The sequence below is a fragment of the Akebia trifoliata genome, chromosome 1 (genome assembly GCF_017979445.1).
Source record: "Akebia trifoliata isolate Shusen 1 chromosome 1, ASM1797944v1, whole genome shotgun sequence".
Lineage (NCBI taxonomy): Eukaryota > Viridiplantae > Streptophyta > Magnoliopsida > Ranunculales > Lardizabalaceae > Akebia > Akebia trifoliata.
Window position 1 is genome coordinate 32,203,450 of NC_141375.1, and position 23,615 is coordinate 32,227,064.

The 23,615-nt window shown below is 36.0% G+C and overlaps 3 protein-coding genes across 4 annotated transcripts; 2 read left to right on the plus strand and 1 right to left on the minus strand.

Moving 5' to 3' along the window:
- Positions 1-1,810: 1,810 nt before the first annotated feature.
- On the minus strand, positions 1,811-12,766 carry LOC147411819 (portal protein). 2 transcript variants are annotated; one of them, XM_086452773.1, is made up of 22 exons: positions 12,528-12,766; positions 11,463-12,017; positions 11,148-11,380; positions 10,877-10,957; positions 10,311-10,445; positions 10,051-10,172; positions 9,176-9,340; positions 8,957-9,062; positions 8,327-8,432; positions 8,122-8,232; positions 7,653-7,816; positions 7,356-7,473; positions 6,362-6,590; positions 5,517-5,703; positions 5,091-5,258; positions 4,784-4,889; positions 4,515-4,652; positions 4,206-4,364; positions 3,870-4,076; positions 2,610-2,804; positions 2,427-2,498; positions 1,811-2,204 (listed from the first exon to the last, which is right to left on the minus strand). In XM_086452773.1, exons 1-22 carry the CDS (start codon positions 12,573-12,575, stop codon positions 2,046-2,048), a joined length of 3,564 nt encoding a protein of 1,187 aa, XP_086308899.1. In that variant the 5' UTR covers positions 12,576-12,766; the 3' UTR covers positions 1,811-2,045. The 2 variants fall into 2 exon arrangements, with proteins under 2 accessions (XP_086308899.1, XP_086308891.1); XM_086452765.1 differs by having other exon boundaries at positions 1,812-2,204; positions 5,517-5,707; positions 6,366-6,590; positions 12,528-12,764.
- Positions 12,767-15,074: 2,308 nt separating this feature from the next.
- LOC147411820 (uncharacterized) lies at positions 15,075-17,373 on the plus strand. The gene is made up of 4 exons (XM_086456375.1): positions 15,075-15,386; positions 15,493-15,603; positions 15,699-16,078; positions 16,976-17,373. Exons 1-3 carry the CDS (start codon positions 15,267-15,269, stop codon positions 16,074-16,076), a joined length of 609 nt encoding a protein of 202 aa, XP_086312501.1. The 5' UTR covers positions 15,075-15,266; the 3' UTR covers positions 16,077-16,078; positions 16,976-17,373.
- Positions 17,374-18,800: 1,427 nt separating this feature from the next.
- On the plus strand, positions 18,801-21,117 carry LOC147411821 (uncharacterized). The gene is given in 2 exon segments (XM_086452783.1): positions 18,801-20,615; positions 20,618-21,117. Coding segments are annotated over 2 exon segments (2,028 nt in total). The 5' UTR covers positions 18,801-19,060; the 3' UTR covers positions 21,091-21,117.
- The last annotated feature ends 2,498 nt before the right edge of the window (positions 21,118-23,615 follow it).

Consider the following 23,615-nt stretch of genomic DNA (forward strand, 5'->3'; position numbering starts at 1 on the left):
AGTGTGAGGTCCATTTATTGTAATTAACACGTGCGATGCATGTGATCCACGAGTTCGAGACCGGGTACGGGGTACTTTGCTTCAACTCTCCGAGTGGGGTTTCAAACTCAACTCTTTCCATTACAGATCTTTAACGGGTCCGGAATTGGATCGGACACATAACTGAAGAGGGCATGATCGATACTAGTTGACAGCCCAAAATAAGTTAGATACTGGGACTACCGTGCATCACGACAGTAGTTGGTTTCCACATTGAATCGCGTGAGTACAAAAGCTGGATTGGATTTATTTATGTTGTTTTAATAGAATAAATTTTAAATAAAACTAAGGATTAATATTTATAAGAGACAATTTAATTTTCATAGTAAAATTGTATTTTGGAAAAAAATAAAAAGCGTCGTGATAATATGACACCCTTATGATCAACGCACGCCCGCATCACACAATCATAGATCATTTGTCTCGGAATACGAAAAATCATAAATATTTTTCTTGTATATTCCAAAGACATTTGATCTAATAGGAGTGTAAGGGGGCTTTTGTCAGAGGGCAGGGTCGTATTATCATGGTTTTAAAAAATAAAAATAAAAAAACTAATGTTTTAACATACTTACATACCCACTTTATTTTATTCCATCTTGCCGTATTAACAAAACAAAAATACTCTTTAAAACTACTAAAATTTCTATCTGGAAAATCAAATTTCTTTCTACCAAACACAAATAAATGTTTTAGGGTTAGCTCAAACTCCTAATCGATAAGTTATTAATTGCGATGCATTTAATGTGCTAGATAATATGTTTGAAAAGGCACATATGGGTTTTAACCCAGGGTTTACCAGATCGACCTCACAAACCTTGCTTCTTCAATTTAATTGTAAATTCTCCCTCCACAAAAGCCATAAATTTTTAAATGATAAAATTACCCCTCATTTACAAAGATTGATCATAAATAAAAAACTATAAAAATATAATTATATTATCTTATAATATTGCATACAAAATATCTAAAATATTGAATATCTAAGAAAAAAATAAAAAAGCATGACCTCACCTCTTTGGTACACTTTCTTTGTAGATAAAATATGAAGGATACTGAAAATAAAAGATATTTTTTAAAAATAGCTACTATTTTATGTCCAACTTTACTATAAATAAGAATCGTGACAATCTGACTACCCCACCTGCCATATTCAATCCACTCCCCCTAACGTGACATGTGCGAGAATCGTAGATGGGGATGTGCAGTTGTGTATCCCGAGGAGTACAGATCTACAACTCTCGTACATGTCACCTCAGGGGGAATCAATTAAGTATGTCACGGGGGGGACGGGGGAGGGAATCAGATTATCATGATTCTATAAATAATGTTATCCTTTTGCAATTTGCACTCATTCATTTATATACAAAAGGGGGTAATATTATCATTAAAAAGTAAATGACTTTATGAAAGGAGAATTTGTCGTTAAGTTGGAAAAGTTTGGTTTGGAGGGAATTATTTGAACTTGAAGGGAGAATATGGGGATAGGACTTCGGTTTGGGTCTGCAAGGTAAAAGACTATTTGATCTATGTTCATTTCTTATCGTATTTTTTGCTCCGATCAATTGGATCATTTGAAGATTATGTTGGACAATCACTACTTTACAAATAATTTATTCTCATCAATTTGACGATTCTCATAAAAAATTAATCTCGGCAGTACGAAGATTTGAATTCAAATCAATTCAATGTGGAGTTGAATTATCCAACACGATGCATGACCAGAATCAGAAAAAAATTTGATACCTGAAGGAAAGAACATAAACCATCTCGTCCAAAATTTATTTATTTTATCGGTAGTAAACAAATAATGTTTGCAAATTGCATAAGCATTATCAAGTTACATGTAATTGAAAAAAAAAAAAATTGAAAAATATACATAAAAGAATATTACTAGACAACTGGTATACATTAAATGATAAACCGCAGATCCAACCTTCAAATGTTGAGGTGAGTCGCGCAGGTTCGTTGAACCCGAAAAATGAAGTGTGACCACTGATGAATTATTAGACATAGAAGTATGTGGATGGGTCCGCTGTATTTTGTGTGTCTCTGCAAAGGATAGACCGAGCTTCGACAACTGAACGAGGGGGGTCAAGATCTTTCTCTTGCAATGCATTTCCTTGCAATCTCTGCATCTGGGAAGCAAAAGTATCGTCCAGAATCTACAGTGCGGAATAATTTATACATTAATTACCTTGAAGAACAATAGTTTTCTATGTAAAGTACATACGAGTATGTTCACAAGTATAATCCGTGTTATAACAAGTGTTACAAATAGCAATTTGAGGAACAATTGAAATAACATGTAAGATAACATACTAAATGATTCACAGATTTAAACACTACGATTGTCCAATTCACATAATTAAACAAAAAATACTTACCCCAAGAGCATAGTATGATCCATTGTACCAGACTCGATTTTCTTTTCGGCTCTCAAGAAATTTCAACACAGTCTAGCAGCACAATACAAGAAAAATATCAGAAACTGAAAAAATAAAGAGATTCCTGTCCCATCCTGTCCGGTACAATACAAACAAATATAAAGCAGAGTTTTCTTGTGCTACCTGGCCCATTCTGTCCCAAAATCCACGACATATTGCTACAAATATCCGACTAGAAAAGACCTCATGCAAGTTTGATATGGAGTCCATGAGCTGTGAACTCAAAATTTGCATCCTCTCACGGACCTCAGCTTCCCCATCAGACTCCTTTGTTTCCTCCAAGACTCTCTTAAGCCGTGTGCTTCGGTTACCTTGTGTCTGAAACAACCATCTATACCTTTTTAACTCTTATACTCTTTAAATCGCAGGATATATTTTAACAAAATTTTAGAAGTTAGTGAAGAAAGTAAGCAAAATATTTTTTTTTCATGCTAGGGAGAGAATTCAACAATTGAGGCTATCTTCTTACTTACACAACTTACAGAGAAGTTTCGAGAAAAGAGAAGCATATGATCGAGTCTTTACTGACCCTTAAAAAACATACGATTGAGCTGTGGCTATCTTCTTACTCACACGACTTATGGACAAGTTTCAAGAAAAGAGAAGCATATGATCGAGTCTTTACTGACCCTTAAAAAACATAAGATTGAGCCGTGGCTATCTTCTTACTTACACAACTTACGGAGAAGTTTCAAGAGAAGAGAAGCATATAATCAAGTCATTACTGATCCTTAAAAAACATACGATTGAGCTGTAACCAATGTGAGAATAGTTGGTGGTGAGATACGGGGATTTCTATTACAAAGGATTTACACCATGGATCACCCTTAAGTCCACCAGCTAGTCTCATCAAAGGCATTCATTCTAGAGTGGTTTGCCGAAAGGGAAGAAGGGCAAGCAGATCTCCAAAATGGTCTGAATACACAAGTCTGATTTCTATTGGAGAAAGAGGTTTGGTTAGGCCAGGAAGAGGTAATTAAGTATTGGTGAGGGAAAAAGCGCAGTCAAGGCCAAGATGTGAAGGAATGCTATAATTCACAATGAAAGAAGAAGAGATGCGAGCCGGAAGGACGACGAGAGATGATCGCTCGGAGGAGGTAGCGGCACTAATTAGACGGGAGAGCCTTGGAGAGGGGGACCCGGGCCAAGCTGAGCTTATAAACATATGCAAATTGGGTTTGTTTTGGTAAATTTGGGTTTGTATCTCATCATTTTAATATTTTTCTAGTATTAGACATATTCTTTTGAAACGTTAGCAAAAAGAAGAAAATGGGATCATTTTGATAAACTTGGGTTTGTATCTCATCATTTCAATATTTTTCTCTTATCACACATACTTTTGAAAACTTAGCAAAAAAAAATGGGATTGTGGGTGATACTGACATTGCTTACGAGTTTTTCCACAGTTGCTTGCATATAGTTTTTGTATTTCGTTCTCAACAGAACTGTAATTCCATTCATCTGCTCCCCAAATACCAACTTTTTATCTTCAATGACAGGCAGATAGGATGCCCAAGGTTTCAAGATATCCTCAACTCGACAGTGTAGAACATCAAGAATTCTTTTGATGGTATTCAGGAATGTTCCCAGCTGCCACACAAATAACTCATAAGAGATATTGTACAGAACATATAAATTTAAAAGTTTAAGCTGAAACAATTTAATTGCTTCTAAACAAACAGGCCTTTTGAGGTTGTAGCTGAGGTCCGGAACACTCACTTGATTAGGAACAGAATAAAGTGTTGTAGATTGTCTTCTTGTAAGTTTCTGGACTTGCATCCCAAGCTTCTTGGGGATGGTAGCTTTCAATGGGGTCAAGATGTCACTGTACTGCTTCTCTAGTGCTCTTATTACTGCTCGTTCAATGTTAGCGACAGCCTTTCAAGACCATTTAAAAATAAAAAATTAAGCATTAGAAAAGGTGAAGAAGATAAGAAGTTCTAAGATAAACCCAAAACATGAGAACCACTGACATTAATATAAACAAGATTCGGATGCTAGTAATGGATGAGCGATAGAAGTGCTTACATTCTCTAATATCAAAGAGTACTGAGGCCATCGGTTGATCACTACTTCATACTCATTGAGAGTATCTTTTATTTTCTCATACATATCCTCCGCAAATGGTGAAGTGGAATGATTTGTAGTTACACCAGACCATGGTACCTGCAAAGGTTATTAACACCAACCAGTCAAGATAGAGATGCATGATTATGATTTTGCGTGCGCACGCGTGCGCATGTGTGTGTGTGTGTGTGTGTGTGTGTGAGAGAGAGAGAGAGCGAGAGAGAGAAAACCTTTTCTGCCTTGCAAAGATCCAGCAAGTAAAGTTGTTTATCTTCTACCCAAACCATTATGTAATTGTGGAACAGATTTCTTGAATCCACTCCACTGAGCACAGGCCTGACATAAAATATAGAACATTAGAAGATTGTTAACAAAAAGAAATTCTGGATTGTTATACAAAAAGAAAATCCGGAGTGTGTCTACGGCTATCCGTAAACAATTCTTTCTTTTCTGTTTTTCTTTTTCTTTTAGTGAATATTAAAGGAGCTGCATCTGACATATGATATATAGATTCTAAGTGAAGTTTCTTTAATGAACCTGATATTCCACAACTCGAGATCCCTCTCAAAGTCAGCAGTGGCTATCAAAAGCTCTGTTACATGTGGCAAGGGACTAGACGGAGGCCAAGCCGCAAGGAAACCTCTAAGTCTTTTACACAACTCGGTACTGTAAACGGCAGCTGCTATGTTTGACAGGTCTATTGAACTGCAAGGAAGGCAAGTATGTCAGTACAGTTGCATATTTCACGAATATTGCTTTATTTGCTATCAACAAATTCATTGATTGATTTGGAACCCAGAGAGAAGTCATGTGATTCATATTAGCCGATTCAATTGGCAGATTTTACAAAATTTGTGAGTTTCTGTTGACTTGGATAAGTTGAACATGGGAATAGGAAAGTCTGAGCTTTTGAACCTCAAATTTGTTAATAAAAGCAAGCTCAAGAAGATAAGCTGGCAGTACCTTGGAAGTATATGTTGATTGTGGATCTTGATGTCTGCTTGAATCTCATTGCTTATGTTTATGCACAAGTTCTTCATCTTGAGATATGCAGTGGATATGGTCATGGGGTCCATAAGCAAACCCTCGGAGTTGTTCGACATAAACTCATCGGTCTCGATCATGTGCCTCCTACACCTCTTCATTGCTGCTGTCTGAAAAGAAATATCGTTTAGTAGAAGCTCTCTCTTTAACTTCTTGTTAAAAATAGTTCCACCAGATACTAGTAAAAGTGATCAAATTAACTTCCATATATTTGGATAGAATCTGATGTAAAAGATCCTGTTCACCCATATATGTGGCCCAACTACTCATTGCTCTGAACAATTCAATCGGCTGGATGCCTCTTGTTTGGGGTTTCAGCCCAACAAGAGTACATACAAGGCACTTATAACTATCTAAACAAACAATTTAGGGGCCACTTGTTCCTACATATATGTAGAGTTTGCCCGTGCCTACAGCACAGACATCCTTTTTGAGGTTAAGCAGTTAAAGAGGAAAAATAATAAAGTTGGAGGGGCATTATTAAAAAACCTTTGGGATTAAGGGGAAAGGGGGGAAGAGGAAAAACAACAAAGTTGGAGGGGTAATCATGGAAAAGGGTAGAAGATGAAAGAGAATAAAATTAGGGGTATTTTTTCGAAAGAGGAGTAAGAGAAAAGGAAAAAAGGTAAACCCTGTCTCCTCAAGATACATTGTTTATGGATTATAAATATTGAGACAGAGAGAGTTGGGCCCACCATTGTGTTTGCATGTATGTATGTTTGTATGTATGTATGTAAGCACGTCTTTGTATACTGCATAATGACTTGCCTGCAAATAGTTTCTCAATATTGTCTGTGCTTCTTGTGCAAGTATATCATGAAGAAGAGTGTAGACTTGTACTGCGGGAACTAACACTGGTGCTGCAGATTCTAGTATTGTACCAAAAATGTCCGTTAAGCCCGTGGGAGAGAGCTCATCTAATGATTTGTAGTTCTCAAAAACCTTTGCCAAGAGATTCTCGATTTGGGTTTCACAATCCAACAATATGCTTTTCTGCAAAAAAAAACAAGTCAAAAAACATTGTTTACTCTCCCACGTGCACGCTTCCAGATATACAAGAACTTGCTTAGATTGCTTATAATCATAATATGGTAATAAAAGGCTAGTATATATATAATCTTCGGGGGATATCCACTTCAATTATAAACGGAACCCATGTTTACCCAGAAAATTGTAACTGGCATATACCCAATAAGGTCTTTTTAGTCAGGTGGTGTGCATCAGAACCTTGATATATTGTAAATAAGTTGGATGAGTATTTGGAATCTAGGACTGGGTACCCAATTGACATGAATTTTGTACGACTTGGACCCAATTTGAATAAATAGACTTGGTTCTGAGAAAACAAGTGATGAAGGTACGAAACCATACCCTTCATCATTTTGATAATCATCTCACTCTCACATAGCAGTAGAACATTCAAAGAGGCATCTTACATAAGCATTTTATTTATTGCAGGTCCTTTGAAAGATAATGACTGTAAAATGAATTAACACTTCTAGCAATGGACCGGTTACCCAATTGACGTGATTTTGTACGACTTGGAACCAATTTGAATAAATAGACTTGGTTATGAGAAAACAAGTGATGAAGGTATGGAACCATACCCTTTATCATTTTGATAATCATGTCTCAAACTCTCACATAGCAGTAGAACATTCAAAGAGGCATCTTACATGAGCATTTTATTTATTGCAAGGTCCTTTGAAAGATAATGACTGTAAAATGAATTAATACTTCTAGCAATGGATGTCTTACCTCTTGTCTGGTTAGAGTTTTCTCACTCCTAGCCTTTACAACTGGCACAAGTAATTCGTATACAAGCTCTAAGCAATCCTTTGTTGGCGTAGCTACATTCATGACATAAGAGAGATACCTATACAGAACACCCCAAAGAAATGAAAATTCCAGAGACAAATAACATCCATAACTTGTTGGGATCTTCTTTATTTATTTATTTATTTTTATCTGCAGAACCACACTCTTTTCTAATGACTTGGTGCACATATTTAAGTTATAGGATAATTAATTTGACAAATTTCAATCTACAAGTACCTCAGTTTAGTGTATGAATCCGAAACTCCATAATAGTCGGCAAATTCATTCAATAACCACTTCCAGGGCCCATGTACCCGCAAATTTCGGGGATGGAAATGCTGAGCACGCATACCAGACTCCAGCACCAAATCATAAGCAAGAGTTTCCACAACTGGTCCGCTCTGTAACAGGTAAAAATGCAGAAATATAAATAATCAACATTTTAAAAAAATTTACACATGGGATGAGAGAATACATTGAAGTGCTAAAATTGAATAAATAAACATTTGGCTCCTGAAAAGGAGCAAAAGAAATAGTGTGTTGACAGTAACTCATTTGTGCAATTTCATCATTGCATGAATCAACCCAAACCAACCCATATTGAGATCTCACAACGAACAAAGGATTCCCAGTCATCCAAACCTGTGCCTGCCAAACTTGATATAATTTGCTTTGATTTCAACTAAAAGAAGAAAAAAAAACAAACCTTTATAGGGTTGGCTTCATCACAAGTAATGGTACTACCAATGGAGAGCTGAACCTTTCCCACGCATTCATGATCATCATGGTAAATTGGCCACCACCGAACTCTATCGCTCTGCTTAGTTTGGAAAATCATCTCAAATTGAACACAGATGATAGAAAAAAATACTATGAAAACAGCTAATTGATGGTGTAAGGAGGATGCTTACAGGATTATCGGTCAAAGATGAAACTTGAATTGTTGCTCGACCTTGGATGACTCTATTTGTATCCTGGACCTCCACCAAAAGAGCATCCCCCTGGCTCTCTGGAAAACTGGAATCACATAAATGATTTAGAAATTTTTCCTTTGGCACAGCAGCATCTCCAAAATATCATAAGCATATAAAATTCTATGTTCCATGGATTCTTCTAAAAGAAAAAAAAACAGGAATTAAGAACAAGAAAATTTCAATGGCATCCCCAAATCACTGTAAAAAACCTCTCTAAACGCATCCTCCAACTGGCTAGGGGAATCAGCCTTTGCATTTGTTGACATCTGAACCAAAGAGAATGAGGTGCTCACAGTAGAGAAAAAATCCCGATTGATAACATTGCCATAATCACCTCAAGCAATACACTTTTCTTCTGTACCATTTATCATTTTTTTTTTTTTGTTCTACAAAATATATGATGGATTGGATGGTTAAATGATCTAGTTTGCTTTATATTCAGCCTAGTAGTTCTCGTTTTGAGGTCCATTGAGTTGTGGATCATCATTAATGGACTTATTTACGGATTATGCAAACTCTAAAAGGGTGAGCTTAAAAAGAGGGAAACATGAAAAGCTGGCAACTTACAAGACATGATAATCACCAGTTCCCGACTTCAAGCAAATAGCAGAACCTGGTTCCACCTCTGTCTCTTCGGTTAAACTTTTCAGTTGGAATAGGCATGACAGTGAATCTGTATTTAAGACAATATATTTGTATTAGTCACCATCATCATCAAAGCCTTATCTCAAAGATTTATGGTCGGCAAACAAATAACTTTTAGCATTGAGCTGTAAAGACCGTAACCTTCTGATGTCAATGAAAATGGGGATAGCTTTAGTGAATTGATGCCAGTTTTCACCAATGCCGAAACGTTTCGAACATACTCAGCTCCTGCTTGCATATAGGCTGCACCTCGCTGTGAGTATGTGGTCTTAAGTTTTCGCCTCGGTATTATGCGGACCTTTTTCACTGCCATTTATGAAACAACGCAATCAATTTCAAGTATATGGCTAATGATCTTCAAATTCCGAAAACTCGAAATTTTTAACATCATTGTTTGAAGAAACTGAAAATCAAAATCCAATTCATAATCATAATAAATAAACTATTCAGATATTTCATGGTAAATTTAGAAATTACAAAATAAAAACTGCTTTTACATGGCTAATATACCAACTAAATATGTGGACATGCAATGGTAAGCGTATACGACCTATCAACTGAAAAAAAAAACGATAAAGGATCATACATGGAACGATATAAAAGCAAGGAAAAAAAAAAAACTAATCCAAGGTGTGGTTTTTGGGGTTTTTCATTGTCTTTTATGGAATTGTATGTTTGCAGCACCAATAAGGCATCGCTTGCTAGGATTCCCTCAGACATAACTCGTATCAGAGCTGATTAATTCATTTCAAGAAACAATTTTTAGTTTATAAAACAGTGGCCAGGAGCCTAGTGGTTAGCAACTTACCTACTCAAAATTTTAAAAATGAATTCATAAGCATTTAATTAATTTTTTTTACTACACACTGCAAGAACATCTACAACATGATGATGTAAACTGTGACAAGCCATCATTAACAACATTTATGCTTAATCCCAAATATTTGTTTCGGTGTTTAAGTTACTGACTATATAATCAAAGTAAAAGCTGATTGCAATATAACATGGATACTTACCTTCCACTCTAATCTTCCCAACTACCTTCTTAGCCTTCACGGTGCATGTATCTTCTGCACTCTCAGTAGACTTTCCTTCCCTTGGATATATACCTCGTGGTTGCAACAAAAACTTGTGCAGCCTATATATGGTAAAAAAACAAGACATCCCATCTTCACATATGAGAAGCGGTTATGGAAAAGAAGAAGAAAAAGAAAGAGGCAAATAACCTCAGGGTTCAATAGAAAGTGCACAACTGAAATGAAAAAGATAGTTTTACCCAAAGGCACTTCGAAGAACCAAGCACTCGTCGAGTAGAAACTCAGGTGCTTCTGTGCAGCCTTTTGCCCATGATTGTAGGCATAAGCGTATACATGCATCATAAGCTATCATTGTTTGCCAAGCATTTTGACCACTGCAATTGTAAATTAACAAGCCAAAAAATATCATCAGATTTTTAAAGCAGGAGAAATTTTGTCCACGAAGGACACAAATGTTTTGTGTCCACCGTGCTATACTGCACTTATGATCCTCCTATGCTATCCTGAGTAGGCAAGAGACATGATTTATTGTTGTCATAAAAATCAGATCTGTTATGAACATAAAGTCCAGCCTCCATGTGTAGATGTTAAAAAAAAAGAGAGAGCTGCCATTGTCACACCAACTTTTGCTAACTCCACCCCAACTGTGTACAATTCTTTGATGATTTACATAGGAATTGGTGTAGCATTAGCAAAAGTTGGTGCGGCAATAGCAGCTCTAAAAAAATTAGCTAAAAGATCAGCAAGCAGAAGGGTGGCCCATCCATCAAAATTGACATAAAAAAAAATTTAATGGAGAGCATACCTCGTATTATAATAGGGTGGTTGACCTGCCGCACTGGTTTGCCAATAAGGGATCTGTGGTTCTGCCTCGTCAGAGATGGTTCTGCATCCCACATTATATGAAAGACGTTAGGGAAGCTCCATAAACATTGCATGAGGTACAAAACAAGGGAAAGTAATCAATATACCTAGAAGCATAAAATGGAAAAACAAAGAGAAATTTAAATATATATATTTATCTTTTACTATAAACAAATGGTAATTCAACAAGTACTCTTCTAAAGGACTAATACCTAACACATGGTTCATTGCTTTTATGAGATTGTGCTCCCCAATCGGTTAAGACTTCTTTGCTTCCAATGCCAGTCCTTGTTTCACTTGATGAGTGCATTTCATTGCTAGTTTGCTCAATTTCGACATCACCAAATTTGGTTTCTTCCCTTCCAATTTCAACAATAGGAGGTGCACTCGGAGTTCCCAAGTCGGATAATTTTTTGGGCAAAATTTCATCCATTGAAGAAGGACCCTGCAATCAACACTTAATTTACTATACATTCTATTCTACATTGTATAATATATAAAGAAAAGTGTCATGTCAATCATCTTACATATGAGTTAAGGACGTCGACTTGTTCTCCCGGCCGACCCCTGCCACTTGGAGTTGAGTTGTGTTGGGTGCATGCCCTCATGCGGAAATCACCATCCGTAAGTCTTCTAACATTCTCTGGTATTTCGATCCGGAGATTCTCCTTCGAAGACCCTCTGTTCATAGACGACCAATAATGACTATCTGATCCATTAACTGACTCTGAATTAAATTTTTTACTAGGTTTCACGCCAAATAGTTCTTCATTGTAGCACTGTATACTTGGCTTATCAAACAAATCGGTGTCGCTTGATCCCAAACCTTCCTCCTCAGATGCGTCAGAGTAATTTCCATCCATGTCATCCGGAACTGATGCCACACTCTCATCATCATCGTCATCAAGACCGAGAGTCACATTAGTATGAGGCCCCAACAAACCAGAATAGAATTTCAGTGGTGGCAACACCTGTGAAGATAAATGATTCTTGCTATTGTACATTGAAGGTGATTTTGGAACTGGATCGAGACTAAATCTCTCTGCCAATGGAGATCGAATTTGCTGGTTTTCATCTGATCCCTGAAGGATTAGAAAAATGTATATGACAACAAAAAGTCAAACATACACGGTCCACGTAAATTGAGGGTCTCCTAAGATTGCCATTTTTGCACAAAAAGAGCTCATAAAAATAGTTCTTTGGCACAGAACTGGCGATGGAAACCAGCCCCTAAATCTAAATATCTCCAGTTGAATAAACATGAAATAAACCATTACCAAAAAAGAGGGTTTCTTTATTCAAGAAACGCGTGAATCAAAACAGAACTTGAAAGTAGCTAACAAAACAAGATATGAGTGCTTCTATAGCAAGATATTTTGAGATCAAGATTTTCTTTTATGGAAACACTAGCAAATTATTAATTCGAGAACATAAACAGATCAAAGGCCTCATTTTCGATACAGGAGATCAAAATCCTCCCCAAAGAAAACCCAATTACGGATTCAACAAATCTAAACATTCTAATCGAACAAAAACAACCTTGTTAAGACCAATTACGAAGATTAAATCTTTCAGACTGTAGATTTCCGTACCTGTTTGATCCATTCAAGAGCGCTTTCATCCAAACCTTCTGTAAACATCTTCTAGGGTTTGGCAGAGTGGGAGCGAGAGAGCGAGAGAGAGAGAGAGAGAGAGGTACAGCTAGGTTTTCTTACAGGTTTCTTGAGCTGTTAGAGAGTGTGGAGCGTTTGCTAACGGCTAGTTTGAAATTCATTTTTCATTTGTTTCCCTTATTTAAATATTTGAATTTTGGGACGGGCCGTCTACATAGGCAATGGAGAGAAGTCCTCCGCTCACACTCTCTACACAGTCAGAGAGGAATGCCACGTGGTGTTGCACTTTCTAATCCAGCTAGTTGACTCCTGACATGACAATATATGGGAACCATAGATGCTTTCCTTGAGTCGTACACGACACTTGTCTAAATAGTTAGTCGTGATAATCTGACTGAGGGAAGTGGTATACTCAATTAACTTATCTGACGCAACAGACTCGAAAATCATAGATGTTCTCTCTTCAAGATATAGAATTACACCTTTTCAAGGGGAATCATTGTTCTGTATCTTTAGGAGAGCACATCAACAGTTCTCGAGCATATAAGCTAAGATAAGTCAATTTAGTTGCCAAGTACTTAAGTCAAATTATCCGCACTCATAGTTAAAACTACGCAACTATTTTTTTTTTTTTTTTTTTGAAATAGGAAAAATTCAATAATTTATATTGATTTTACAAGTTTGGAATCTCCATTTTTTTTTTGTTATAAAAGATTTCATCCCCCAAACGCTATTTTAGATTTTTTTTTTTTTTTTTATTTGAATGCACATCAAGATTAACCTCAATTCACACTTCGCTGACGTGGAGGTGTCTACCATATCATAAATACAAGTGAATTGAGGTCAGTCAAGTTACTCCAACACAACTCTTAAAAAATATTAAAATATTTTTTATAATCACATGAGATAACATGATTGGAGTTCACCCTTGAATTATCCAAAATGACTATCCATGAGCACCAATTTGGGATATTCCCCTTTGGATTGCTCTAAGACATCAAACTAATTGCTGATTTTTATAAAACATGCTTTTTAAAACAAATTGTTTTATTAAAACTAAAATAGAGAAAGCATTTACTATTTTATTGAATAGGAAAAATAATTACTGTTCATTTTAAATTTTATTGTTTATGTAAAAAAGTAATATTTTTTCAAGTGTTAAGATTCAAATCTCAAAAAATCTCACAACGGTACCTTGTTCCTATAGAATAGGAACGGTGTCTACATGACAAGATTTTAATAGTATTTAAAACACATCGGAAGCTAACATGTTGTGCAATGCATGTCTATGTGTTTTAAATCCAAATAAAACTTGTCACATATAGGGGTGTCAATGGGTCGGTTCCTAAGGAATTTAGAATCATAACCATTAATAGTAGTTCGGTTTTGGTTCTTGTTGGTTTCGGGTCTAATTCTAAAATAAATATAATCGGAACTGTCAAAAATCATGGGTACCCATCGATTTCGATTCTCAAGAATTGAATGAAAAAAAAAAAAAAAAAGTATTTCAAATCATTATAACAAAAAATTTAACACATTATCAACAAAATTATTAACTTAGTTATAATTTGTTATACTAAAGATATAAATTAATGATTTTTTTTTAAAGTAAAAAATTTATCTTTGTTAAAAGTAACAAATTTTTAGAAGAATAACTCATTTTAAGTTTCAATAGATAATTTACACGAAAAATTGAAAAATTGTATATAACATGCATTTATTTAGAAATAAAAAAATACCTTAAATCTTCTATGGTATGAAAATAAATCGGTTGCGGGTACCCGTAGTTCGGTTCTGATTCTATTTATTTTGGAATCTAACGGTTTTAATTCCTATCAATTCGATTCTATTTTAGACCCGACTCTAATCAGTTCCAATAAAAAGGGATTTGGAACCGGGGTTTCGGATCCGATTTCGGTTCGATTTCGGTTAAATGGGTACCCATTGACACCCCCAGTCACGTAAACACCATTTGTTGCTACAGTAACGGGACATCATTCTGGATGGCAACTCAATTTTCCAATTCAACTCAACCGTTTTTATATGCCAACTGGAATGCATAAGAGACCTGCAGTTGGGTAACTATACGACTCCTTGGATTACAATGTCTGGAACTTGGTAGTTAAATACCAAACGAGAAATAACTTCCGTTGGGAAAACAGGTTGACAGGCAAAGTCCTGCCATTTGAACCATTTAAAATCGATTCAAAGCTCAACTCACTCTCTCTCTCTCTAAGAGAAGGACACTCACACATTCATTCGCTAGGGGGAAGCTCTTCTAAGTTCTAAAGCAGGTAATTCTTTCTCTTTCTTTTAATAAATCTTGAATTAGGGGTCTTAGAATTCATTCCATGTTTCCTTGTTTTTAAAGATTCTTTCCTTCAAATTGTTGCATTGTTCCTCGCAAGAATCAGAATCTGGTTCCTGGTGCAGAAAAAGATTGATACGTTATAGTTCTTTTACCTAAAGATCATGAATTTTACGATTCTAAGTCTAGGGTTATAAAGAAAATATAGATTTTTCAATTCAAGGGAAGAAAGATTCGATATTTGGTGGGAAATAAGGGTTTGATTGAAGTTTCTATTTTCTTTTCTTGCATAATCTTCACAAAAGTTTCTTGGGTTTCTTTCTCACTTTATATAGAATAACATTGTATCTCCCAATATCCACACACACACAAAAAAAAGCCGCTTTTCAGGCTATATATAGTAGTCTGAAATGGATAACAACGGCCAACACAGACATGGTCAGCTGCCATTGCAGCAGAAAGAGTCCCAAGATGAACAGCAACATCGACAGTCCGAACAAAGCACACCAGAATCTTCTGAAAGAAATCAGGTCTGGACTTATAAAACTAATTCTTGTTATCCCCAGAACATGATTTGTGTGAAAGATATTTGTACGCTAATAATGTTTGAAACTAAAGAATTTGGAAAATTGACAGGGGCAAACTGTGGATTATGATGAGATGGAGAAACGTTTTATTTCCGATTGGCGATTTCTATGGGGTTTTAATAAACCTGATGAAGTTGAGAGAATTATTAGAAGATTACTGGTAGATCTTTAACATCTATGCTTCTCTTCTTGCACAAAATGATTTGTTATTTTCTTTCTCCTGAATGCACATTTCCATATCATGCTTACTCAAAGGCACGTGAGATCAGCAAAACCGAGGCTTATGACATGACCATGAATGCTGTGGGGAACGAGATTGCGAAAAATTATTTAGGAAATATTCAGATGGATGAAGTTAACTTTGCTCCACCGTCTCCATGGATGGGTTCTGAAACATTGGAAGACCGCCACAGACCTCCTTATCCAGAGGAGCAGAGAAACAGAACATCAGTAATTAATAGAACAAATCCTTGGCCATTTGCCATTACAGCTTCTGATCAGAAAGATGGGTCTCAATCGAAAGCATCTCCAGAGTCATCTGGTGCAACGGACATTGATCAAGAGAACCCACCTCTTTGTCTGTCCAATGGAGAAAGTATCGGGAAGCAATCAGATACAACTGATCAACAATGAAGGTATTATCTTATCATCTAAAAGAAGACAACAACATAAATGGATTCAGTTTATCAGCTTATGAATAGGAGTAGAAATGAATATTTGGCTTCAATTTTTAAATAATTTGCAAAATTGTGTGGTTCTGATAGAAATAACATTAGATCGTGTGCAACAATGCCAGTAAGAAAGAGCTTACTGATATGTCCTATGACAATCAAGTGGGAAAATGATATTCATGTCCTTGGTCAATGAACCCTTATGTCCTACCACTTACAATATTTCTGGTTTTTAATTTTTTTTTTCTTTTGCTCTCTTATATTCAAACAAAAATATACATGAGCGTGCAAGCCTCATCACACCACGTCGAGCATGGGTTGTGGTTGGGAACTATATGTGTGCTTTGTTCAATATTTTTTTTTGGACAAAAAAGTTTTTAACTTTTTTCTATTTACATTTGTGTCCTTAAGGATTCTCTTCCAATTTCACATGTTTTTATAATGAACAAATGTGATAGAGCCACATGTTGCAATTGGGTAAGATGTCCATGGGGCATTGAGGAAACATAGATCCTCTAATTGGCATCTAAAGATACAACAACAACAACCACAACAAGAAGAAAAAAAACAGAACAGCTCCATCTTTCTCCAGTTACTGCAATTTTATTTGACGTTTTTAATCTATCTTTGTTCAATGGTGAATCGATGTCAATTCTTTTAGATCAAGAGATTGGAGTGTTGCCTTCTCTTAGACCCAGACTGTTAAATCCTGGGAAGAGACGTCCAGAGAACCTTTTCAGCATCACATGCACCATAGGGTGGGGGTGGGGGGATGTCTTAAGGCACATATAATGCTTGCCTTGGTCTGTAAACATGCAAAAATCGATAAATTCCTTTCATAATCTTTCTTCTAATTTACAGGTTGATCTGCTGCTTCATCAACAGAATCACTGAAATCAATCATCTCCAATTTGAGCACGAAGAAATCAATATGGATAAGCATAAGTGAATGAAGAAGGTATAGTCAAAGATATTGCAGTGGAGAAGCACGTCTATTGTACATGAGAATGCTGAAATTAGCTGCTGGAATGTTGAAATAGTCGGGTTGGGCAAGAAGGTGTGCACAACAGTCAAGAATCTGGTTTGATCGGCTATATTATGTTTGAACTTGAACGTTTTCGGTAGTTTATAAATCATTTTCTTGTATATTTAATTGTAATAAAGCATTCTTCCTTTCCTCTTTTTTTTCTCCCTTCATATTGTAATGTTTACGAGACATTTCTTTCATTGGATGAATTGTTATGCAGTGAAATTTTGCATATGCAACTGCCCATTAGTACATGTTTGGCTGTTCATCAACCAACACAATGCAGTCAACTCCATTTGACTCGGAACAATAACATTGTTTTGGTGTGGGTGGCCAGAACGATATCAAATTTGAGGCGAACTCTCTATTTTAGATATGAACTCAAAATATATAAGAAGAGTTAAGTTAGGCCTGACATACATGCATGCCATCACATTCTTGGTGTCACTAGTTTCTCAGGGCAAACCTATAGAAGCACCACCCAACGTCCAGACTATTAGATATTACTTGAGATTTTGGAGTTGTGTATCTCGGGGATTGTTACGATCCATCCAAGTTTCAAGATTCAGTACCGAATGATTCATTTCACTCTTAATTTTGGGACCTGCATCATTTAAATTATTACTAAATAGCTGTGTGAATGTAAGTTTATATGTTCTTAAGTTCTTCTCTCCTAATTACTGAGATATGCATGTCTTTTATAAAAGAGTCGCGCTGACTTTGGAATTTACTCTGTTTCACACTTTGCTGACGTGGAGGTGTGCACAGAGACCATTTATGCTTTTCACTATGGTTCTGTACACCCATTCGCGTCATCAAAGTGTGAATCGGTATAAAATGCCTGAATTGACCTTTGCTTATATATAAGCAAATTAATATTTTTTAGAGAGCTTCTATTGCCACACTAACTCTTGCTAACGTCACCCCAAGATGTGTGCTAATTCTTTGGTGATTTACATATGAATTAGGGTGGCATTAACAAAAGTTGGCGTCGCAACAGAATCTCTCATTCTGTTCACTCTTTAAAAAAATTTATACTAGTTGGTGACATGTGCAAATGTTCATGAATTCCAAAAATTAGGATTTTTCATGATTAAATTTTTTATATGATATGATACCTGTGTCTTTTATAAAATGCCTGAATTGACCAATCTCAATGGTAGAACAAAATTAAGAATTTTTTAGCACTTAAAATTAACCGAAGAATGAAACTTGTCATTTGCATGCTTGAATTATATATATTTTTTTGATAAATATGCTTGAATTATATATACAAACTAAAGTAGTTGATGAAACTAATAAACCTAAGCTGACCCATAAATAAATAATCTTTGGCTACTATGAATCTGATTGATTTGAGTGACAAATCCGAATTTGAACCTCAAGGGCCTTGATAAACTCCTCAAAAAGGGTAGCCGAGTGTTAGACAAAGCAACGAATTCCTTGGAGCCACCCTCTAGGGTCCAGTTGACCCTCAACTCAACCAGGGGGTGGTGCGTGTGATGGTGGGATTAGTCTCACCCCGAGGTCGGGATACCCAGAAGACATAAAAAAAAAAAAAATTTGGAATTTGGACTCACTATCCCAACACTAATCATAAAGAAGTCTGGAAGGCCAAATTTGTCATTTTAGCATAAAGCCAAAGGAGGAGTTTTCTTCTAACCGTAAAGGCTCAGACAATGTTTGAGGCTAAACTGTTGGGATAAAGAGGGAAAAAAAACAGATTTCCTAGAGGTCAGTTTTAGTTTATGGGGATCAGTATATGCATTCATCGTAAGAATCCCTAGGAATATACACTCTCAAGTCTCATCTGAACTTCCAATACATTTTCAAATGATCGGTAACAGGGTTCTAGCAAGCCACTTCATCCTTGGTTGTTACTGGAGTCTCTGTTCAAGCTAAAAGCGGGAAAACCATGAATGTATACGAGAATTATGAATGTCATGTTATCTGCTCGTCCTCGTTATCATCATCTTTCCAAGTTTTTGTGCGTTTTTCGCCATTATGGCCTCTCAAATCCTTCATTTTCTCCATACCCAAAACAAAATTTGAGATGGGATCAAGCCCAAAACACAAATCGTTTAGATTTCAATCTCGACTCCATTTGTTCAGATATTCACAATTGTAACCTACAGTTAACAAATTTGGGTCGTCATAAGAAAGTCGAAGAAGCACGAAAGATGTTCGATGAAATGCCGTGCCGGGACATTGTTTCTTATGCTTCAATGATCACTATTTACTTGAAAAATAGAAATTTCTCAAATGCTGAAAAGCTCTTCCGAACAATGCCCGGAAGCAATATCGTGGCCAATTCAGCGATGATTGATGGTTATGCTAAAGCCAATCGAATGGAGGAAGCTCGTCGAATTTTTGATGAGATGCCTGAGAGAAATGTATACTCTTGGACGAGTTTGATTTCTGGGTATTTGAGAATTGGACAAATTGACGAAGCTCGTTGGCTTTTTGATCAAATGCCAGAAAAGAATGTTGTTTCTTGGACGACGATGGTTTTGGGTTATGCTCGGAATGGTTTGATTGGTAATGCTCGGGAATTTTTTGATCTAATGCCGGAAAAAAATGTTGTTGCTTGGACAGCTATGATTAAATCTTATGTTGAAAGTGACCAAATAGACGAAGCGCGGAAGTTATTTGATGAGATGCCATTGCGGAATTTGTATTCTTGGAATATATTGATTTCCGGTTATTTAGATGACAAGAGAGTGAGCGAAGCAGTTGAGCTGTTCAAACTAATGCCTCAGAGAAATGCAATTTCTTGGACTGCTATGGTTACAGGTTTCGCGCGAAATGGGTTGACTGAAAATGCACGTGAGTATTTTGATCAGATGCCCAAAAAAGACATAGCTGCATGGAATGCGATGATCACAGCATATGTTGATGATGGCCTTATGAATGAAGCAAGTAAGCTTTTCAATTCGATGCCAGAAAGAAATGTTGTGACGTGGAACACAATGATTGATGGGTTCTCTAGAAATGGAGTTGCGCATGAAGCCTTGAAGCACCTTATTCTAATGCTTTGTTCCGGTGATAGACCGAATGAGACTACTATCACTAGTGTTGTGGCTGCATGTGAGAGTATGGTAGAGCTCTTGCAAGCTCATGCTCTTGTTATATTGCTTGGGTTTGAGTCCGAAACGTCGCTGACGAATGCACTTGTTACTATGTATTCTAGAAGTGGGGAACTTGACTCTGCTCGGGTTGTTTTTGAAGATCTTAGGGCCAAGGACATTGTCTCATGGACGGCAATGATATTAGCATATTCGAATCATGGGTACGGGGACAATGCGTTACAAGTATTTGCACGTATGTTGAGATCTGGTGCCAAGCCGGACGATATTACATTTGTGGGTGTCTTGTCAGCTTGTAGCCACGCGGGTCTTCTAGAGAAAGGTCGAAGGCTGTTCAGGTCAATGAGCCAAGCTTATGGACTGGAACCGAGACCCGAGCACTATTCCTGCTTGTTGACCTCCTCGGTAGAGCAGGGCATGTTGATGAGGCTGCAATGGTGGTTAGCCAAATGGAACCACATGAACGTGATGGGGCTGTCTTGGGGGCACTTCTTGGTGCGTGCAAGTTGCATGGGGATGTTAAAGTAGCAAATCTAATAGGCGAGGAGCTGATAAAGCTGGAGCCTACAAGTTCGGGAGGGTACGTGCTTTTGGCTAATGTTTATGCGGCACATGGGAAATGGGATGATTTCGCACGGATGAGGAAGACGATGAAGGAGAGGATGGTGAAGAAAGTACCTGGTTTTAGTCAAATAGAAGTGAAGGACAAATGTCATGTGTTCTTTGTGGGGGATAGATCACATCCACAAGTAGAGGACATATATGCTATGTTACGAGAGAATCTTCAACCACAAATGAAGGAGATGGGTTACTTACAAGGGAAACCGTTTCCTTCTTGTCTAGTTTTAGAAGGCACAATTTAATTAATCATTATTCATTATTTATTTTTCTTTAGATTGAGATTTGATGAAACTTGGGGTTATCCAACTTTCAATTTTTGTTGTTAATTATATTTAAAAAATGACTTGAAATCTCACATATAGGAAAATTCAATGTTGAATAAGTTACCTCTTTCCTTTGGTTATAGCTTGGGATCTTTCGAAAGAGAGAAACAGTAGGGTGTTCCAAAGCAAGGAAAACAATTCACATACGGTATATAAGAAGATTTTAGGATTGCTGATTTTTTGAATGAAGTTAAGCAAGGATTTCTCCGGATTTTTGTTTGAGGACTTTATTTTTAGATAGCTTATGTAATTAGTAAACTCTTGTTTTTGTCTTTCGTGTTTTTACTTTCTTACTTGGAGGCTCGGCCCCCTTTGTACTATCTTTCTTTTGATATTTATAAAATCGTTATACTTGTAATAAAATAAAAACAAGTTAGCTCTTTAAATAAAGAAATAATGGAACTTTTACCTACTGTTTAGCAAAAATTCAACGGAATTTTGGCACATTAATTGTAAAAAATGGATTCCTTAATTTCAAGGCATTGAATCAACTGCACAATGTAATGCCCTCATTGGTAGGTTACATCACTGTACTTATGGTTATAACAAAGTCAAGATTCGAGAAAATTCGACAAGGGGAAAAAATGAAGCAAAACTTGTCAAAATGAATAATATAAAATGTATATTTTATATGTTAAACATAAGATTACAAATTTTGATATTAATGTATTATAAAGATGTATTTTCAAAGCTTTGTGAATAAGTTGGGATTAAGTCGTCGATTAAAAGAATTGTACATTAATCATGACTTTTTCAAAAATAAAAAAGTAGTATAATTTTGTCAATATGTTAATTTTGCCATTTAGGAATTTACATGCTTAGGATACATAGGAAGTCAGCTTGTTATAGTTGTGTTATTTGAAGATGTCAAAGCTCAACTACCACAATATTAGATTTTAATCTTTTGAACAAAAGTCGATTTCATTGATTGACAGCTGAATTTACTCTTTTTTTCCCCTAAATGAACAAATAACTCTCTCAATTAAAGTATCAAATCCATTATGAAGAATTGCTTTCAAAATCAAGCATCTACATCATCTCATTAAAACTAATCCCAAGAATGGTTGCACCAAGAAGTAACCACATTTAAGTTCTTTACATTCCTTGAACTATTGAGTTATAAGTCATTGGCCCTTATATGAGAATTTAAACACCATTATCGAACTTAAAAGTATTGTTGCAAGCAACATCTTAAAATGAATTGGACAAAATTCATCCTTTAAATACCAACTCTTGGACCTTAGAAAGGCCAGTCTTTAAGCACCCATTATAATTTGTTGTGGTGCACCACTCAAGGTTGTTTAAGTGTTGAAATTTTATTTTTATACAATTAGGTTGCTAAGTATAATAATCAACAAACTTAAAATGGCACGCAACGTGATGATTTTGTAGTTGAATTTAGGGTTAGAATCCTAATTTTGACCAAGATAAGCAACAATTAAATATTAAGTGAACGAGCAAGAAAATATGACCATTTCAATAAACCATCACCCTTTTCAAGTTTTCGACGAGAAAAGGTACTCATGCGGAGTATGCCATTTTTTGTTATTTTTGGGTATGTTATCTAATCTGGATTGAAAATCTTTGTTCATGGGAAATGTAAGAATCGTCGATGCAGACGCATAATGTATGGTATAAGTCAATCTCATAGACAAGTGATGAGATATGACTATTTGAATATATCATCTTTCTTCAAAAAACAGGGTCCTACTTAGTAATCGCTACATTTTGGCATGTTACAGATCTCAGATCGAAAATTGGAAAGATGGAAACATAGCTATCGTTGAGACAAACACATGAATAATTAATAATGTTAGTTAAATGCACTTTTCTTCGTATGCTCAAGTGATGACATGGTAGACTATTTACACTAATGACATACACCCTTTGACCTTATTCAACACTTGAAGACTGACACAATATGTGCTAAATGCCCTTATCTCCAATCAGTGACAAAAAAACCCTAGATTTTTCTTCTGAAAATCTATCTCCAAGCTCTTGAATTTCAATGATAAACTATTTCTTACCTATCCAACCTTTCCCTTCAATCCATAATCTTATAGAAAAAAATTATTTTTTCTACAAAAGAAAAAAAATATGGTCTTTTACTTCTAAAAGTTCCTACATTGTCTTGAGCATGAACATCATAAGAGATAAAATCTTAAGGTTGACGATGGGAGAAATTCAATTTGTCCTAGAGGTTGACGATGACTGGTTTTAGAAAGTGGTTATAGATACTCTTGTAAATATTTTAGAGTAGAATAAGGTCAAGGGATGTCTGTCATCATTTTGAAAACATTGGGGGTATTTAAAAAATTCACCAAAACATGAAGGGGTATGTTTAGATCAACCTAATTAATTAAGGGAATGGACACTTCAAACAAATGAACTATAAATCATGGTAATGTCTCCATCATCATCCAACCATTGTCCAAATTATTTAT

Coding starts and splice junctions, on each gene's coding strand:
- LOC147411819 (XM_086452773.1), bottom strand. CDS start 12,575: ATGTTTACAGAAGGTTTGGATGAAAGCGCTCTTGAATGGATCAAACAG. Junction 7,817..8,121: donor ATGAAGCCAACCCTATAAAG/GTTTGTTTTTTT, acceptor TACCTGTTACAG/AGCGGACCAGTTGTGGAAAC. Junction 5,704..6,361: donor GAGAAACTATTTGCAGGCAA/GTCATTATGCAG, acceptor CTTTTCAGACAG/CAGCAATGAAGAGGTGTAGG.
- LOC147411820 (XM_086456375.1), top strand. CDS start 15,267: ATGGATAACAACGGCCAACACAGACATGGTCAGCTGCCATTGCAGCAG. Junction 15,387..15,492: donor AATCTTCTGAAAGAAATCAG/GTCTGGACTTAT, acceptor GAAAATTGACAG/GGGCAAACTGTGGATTATGA. Junction 15,604..15,698: donor GAATTATTAGAAGATTACTG/GTAGATCTTTAA, acceptor GCTTACTCAAAG/GCACGTGAGATCAGCAAAAC.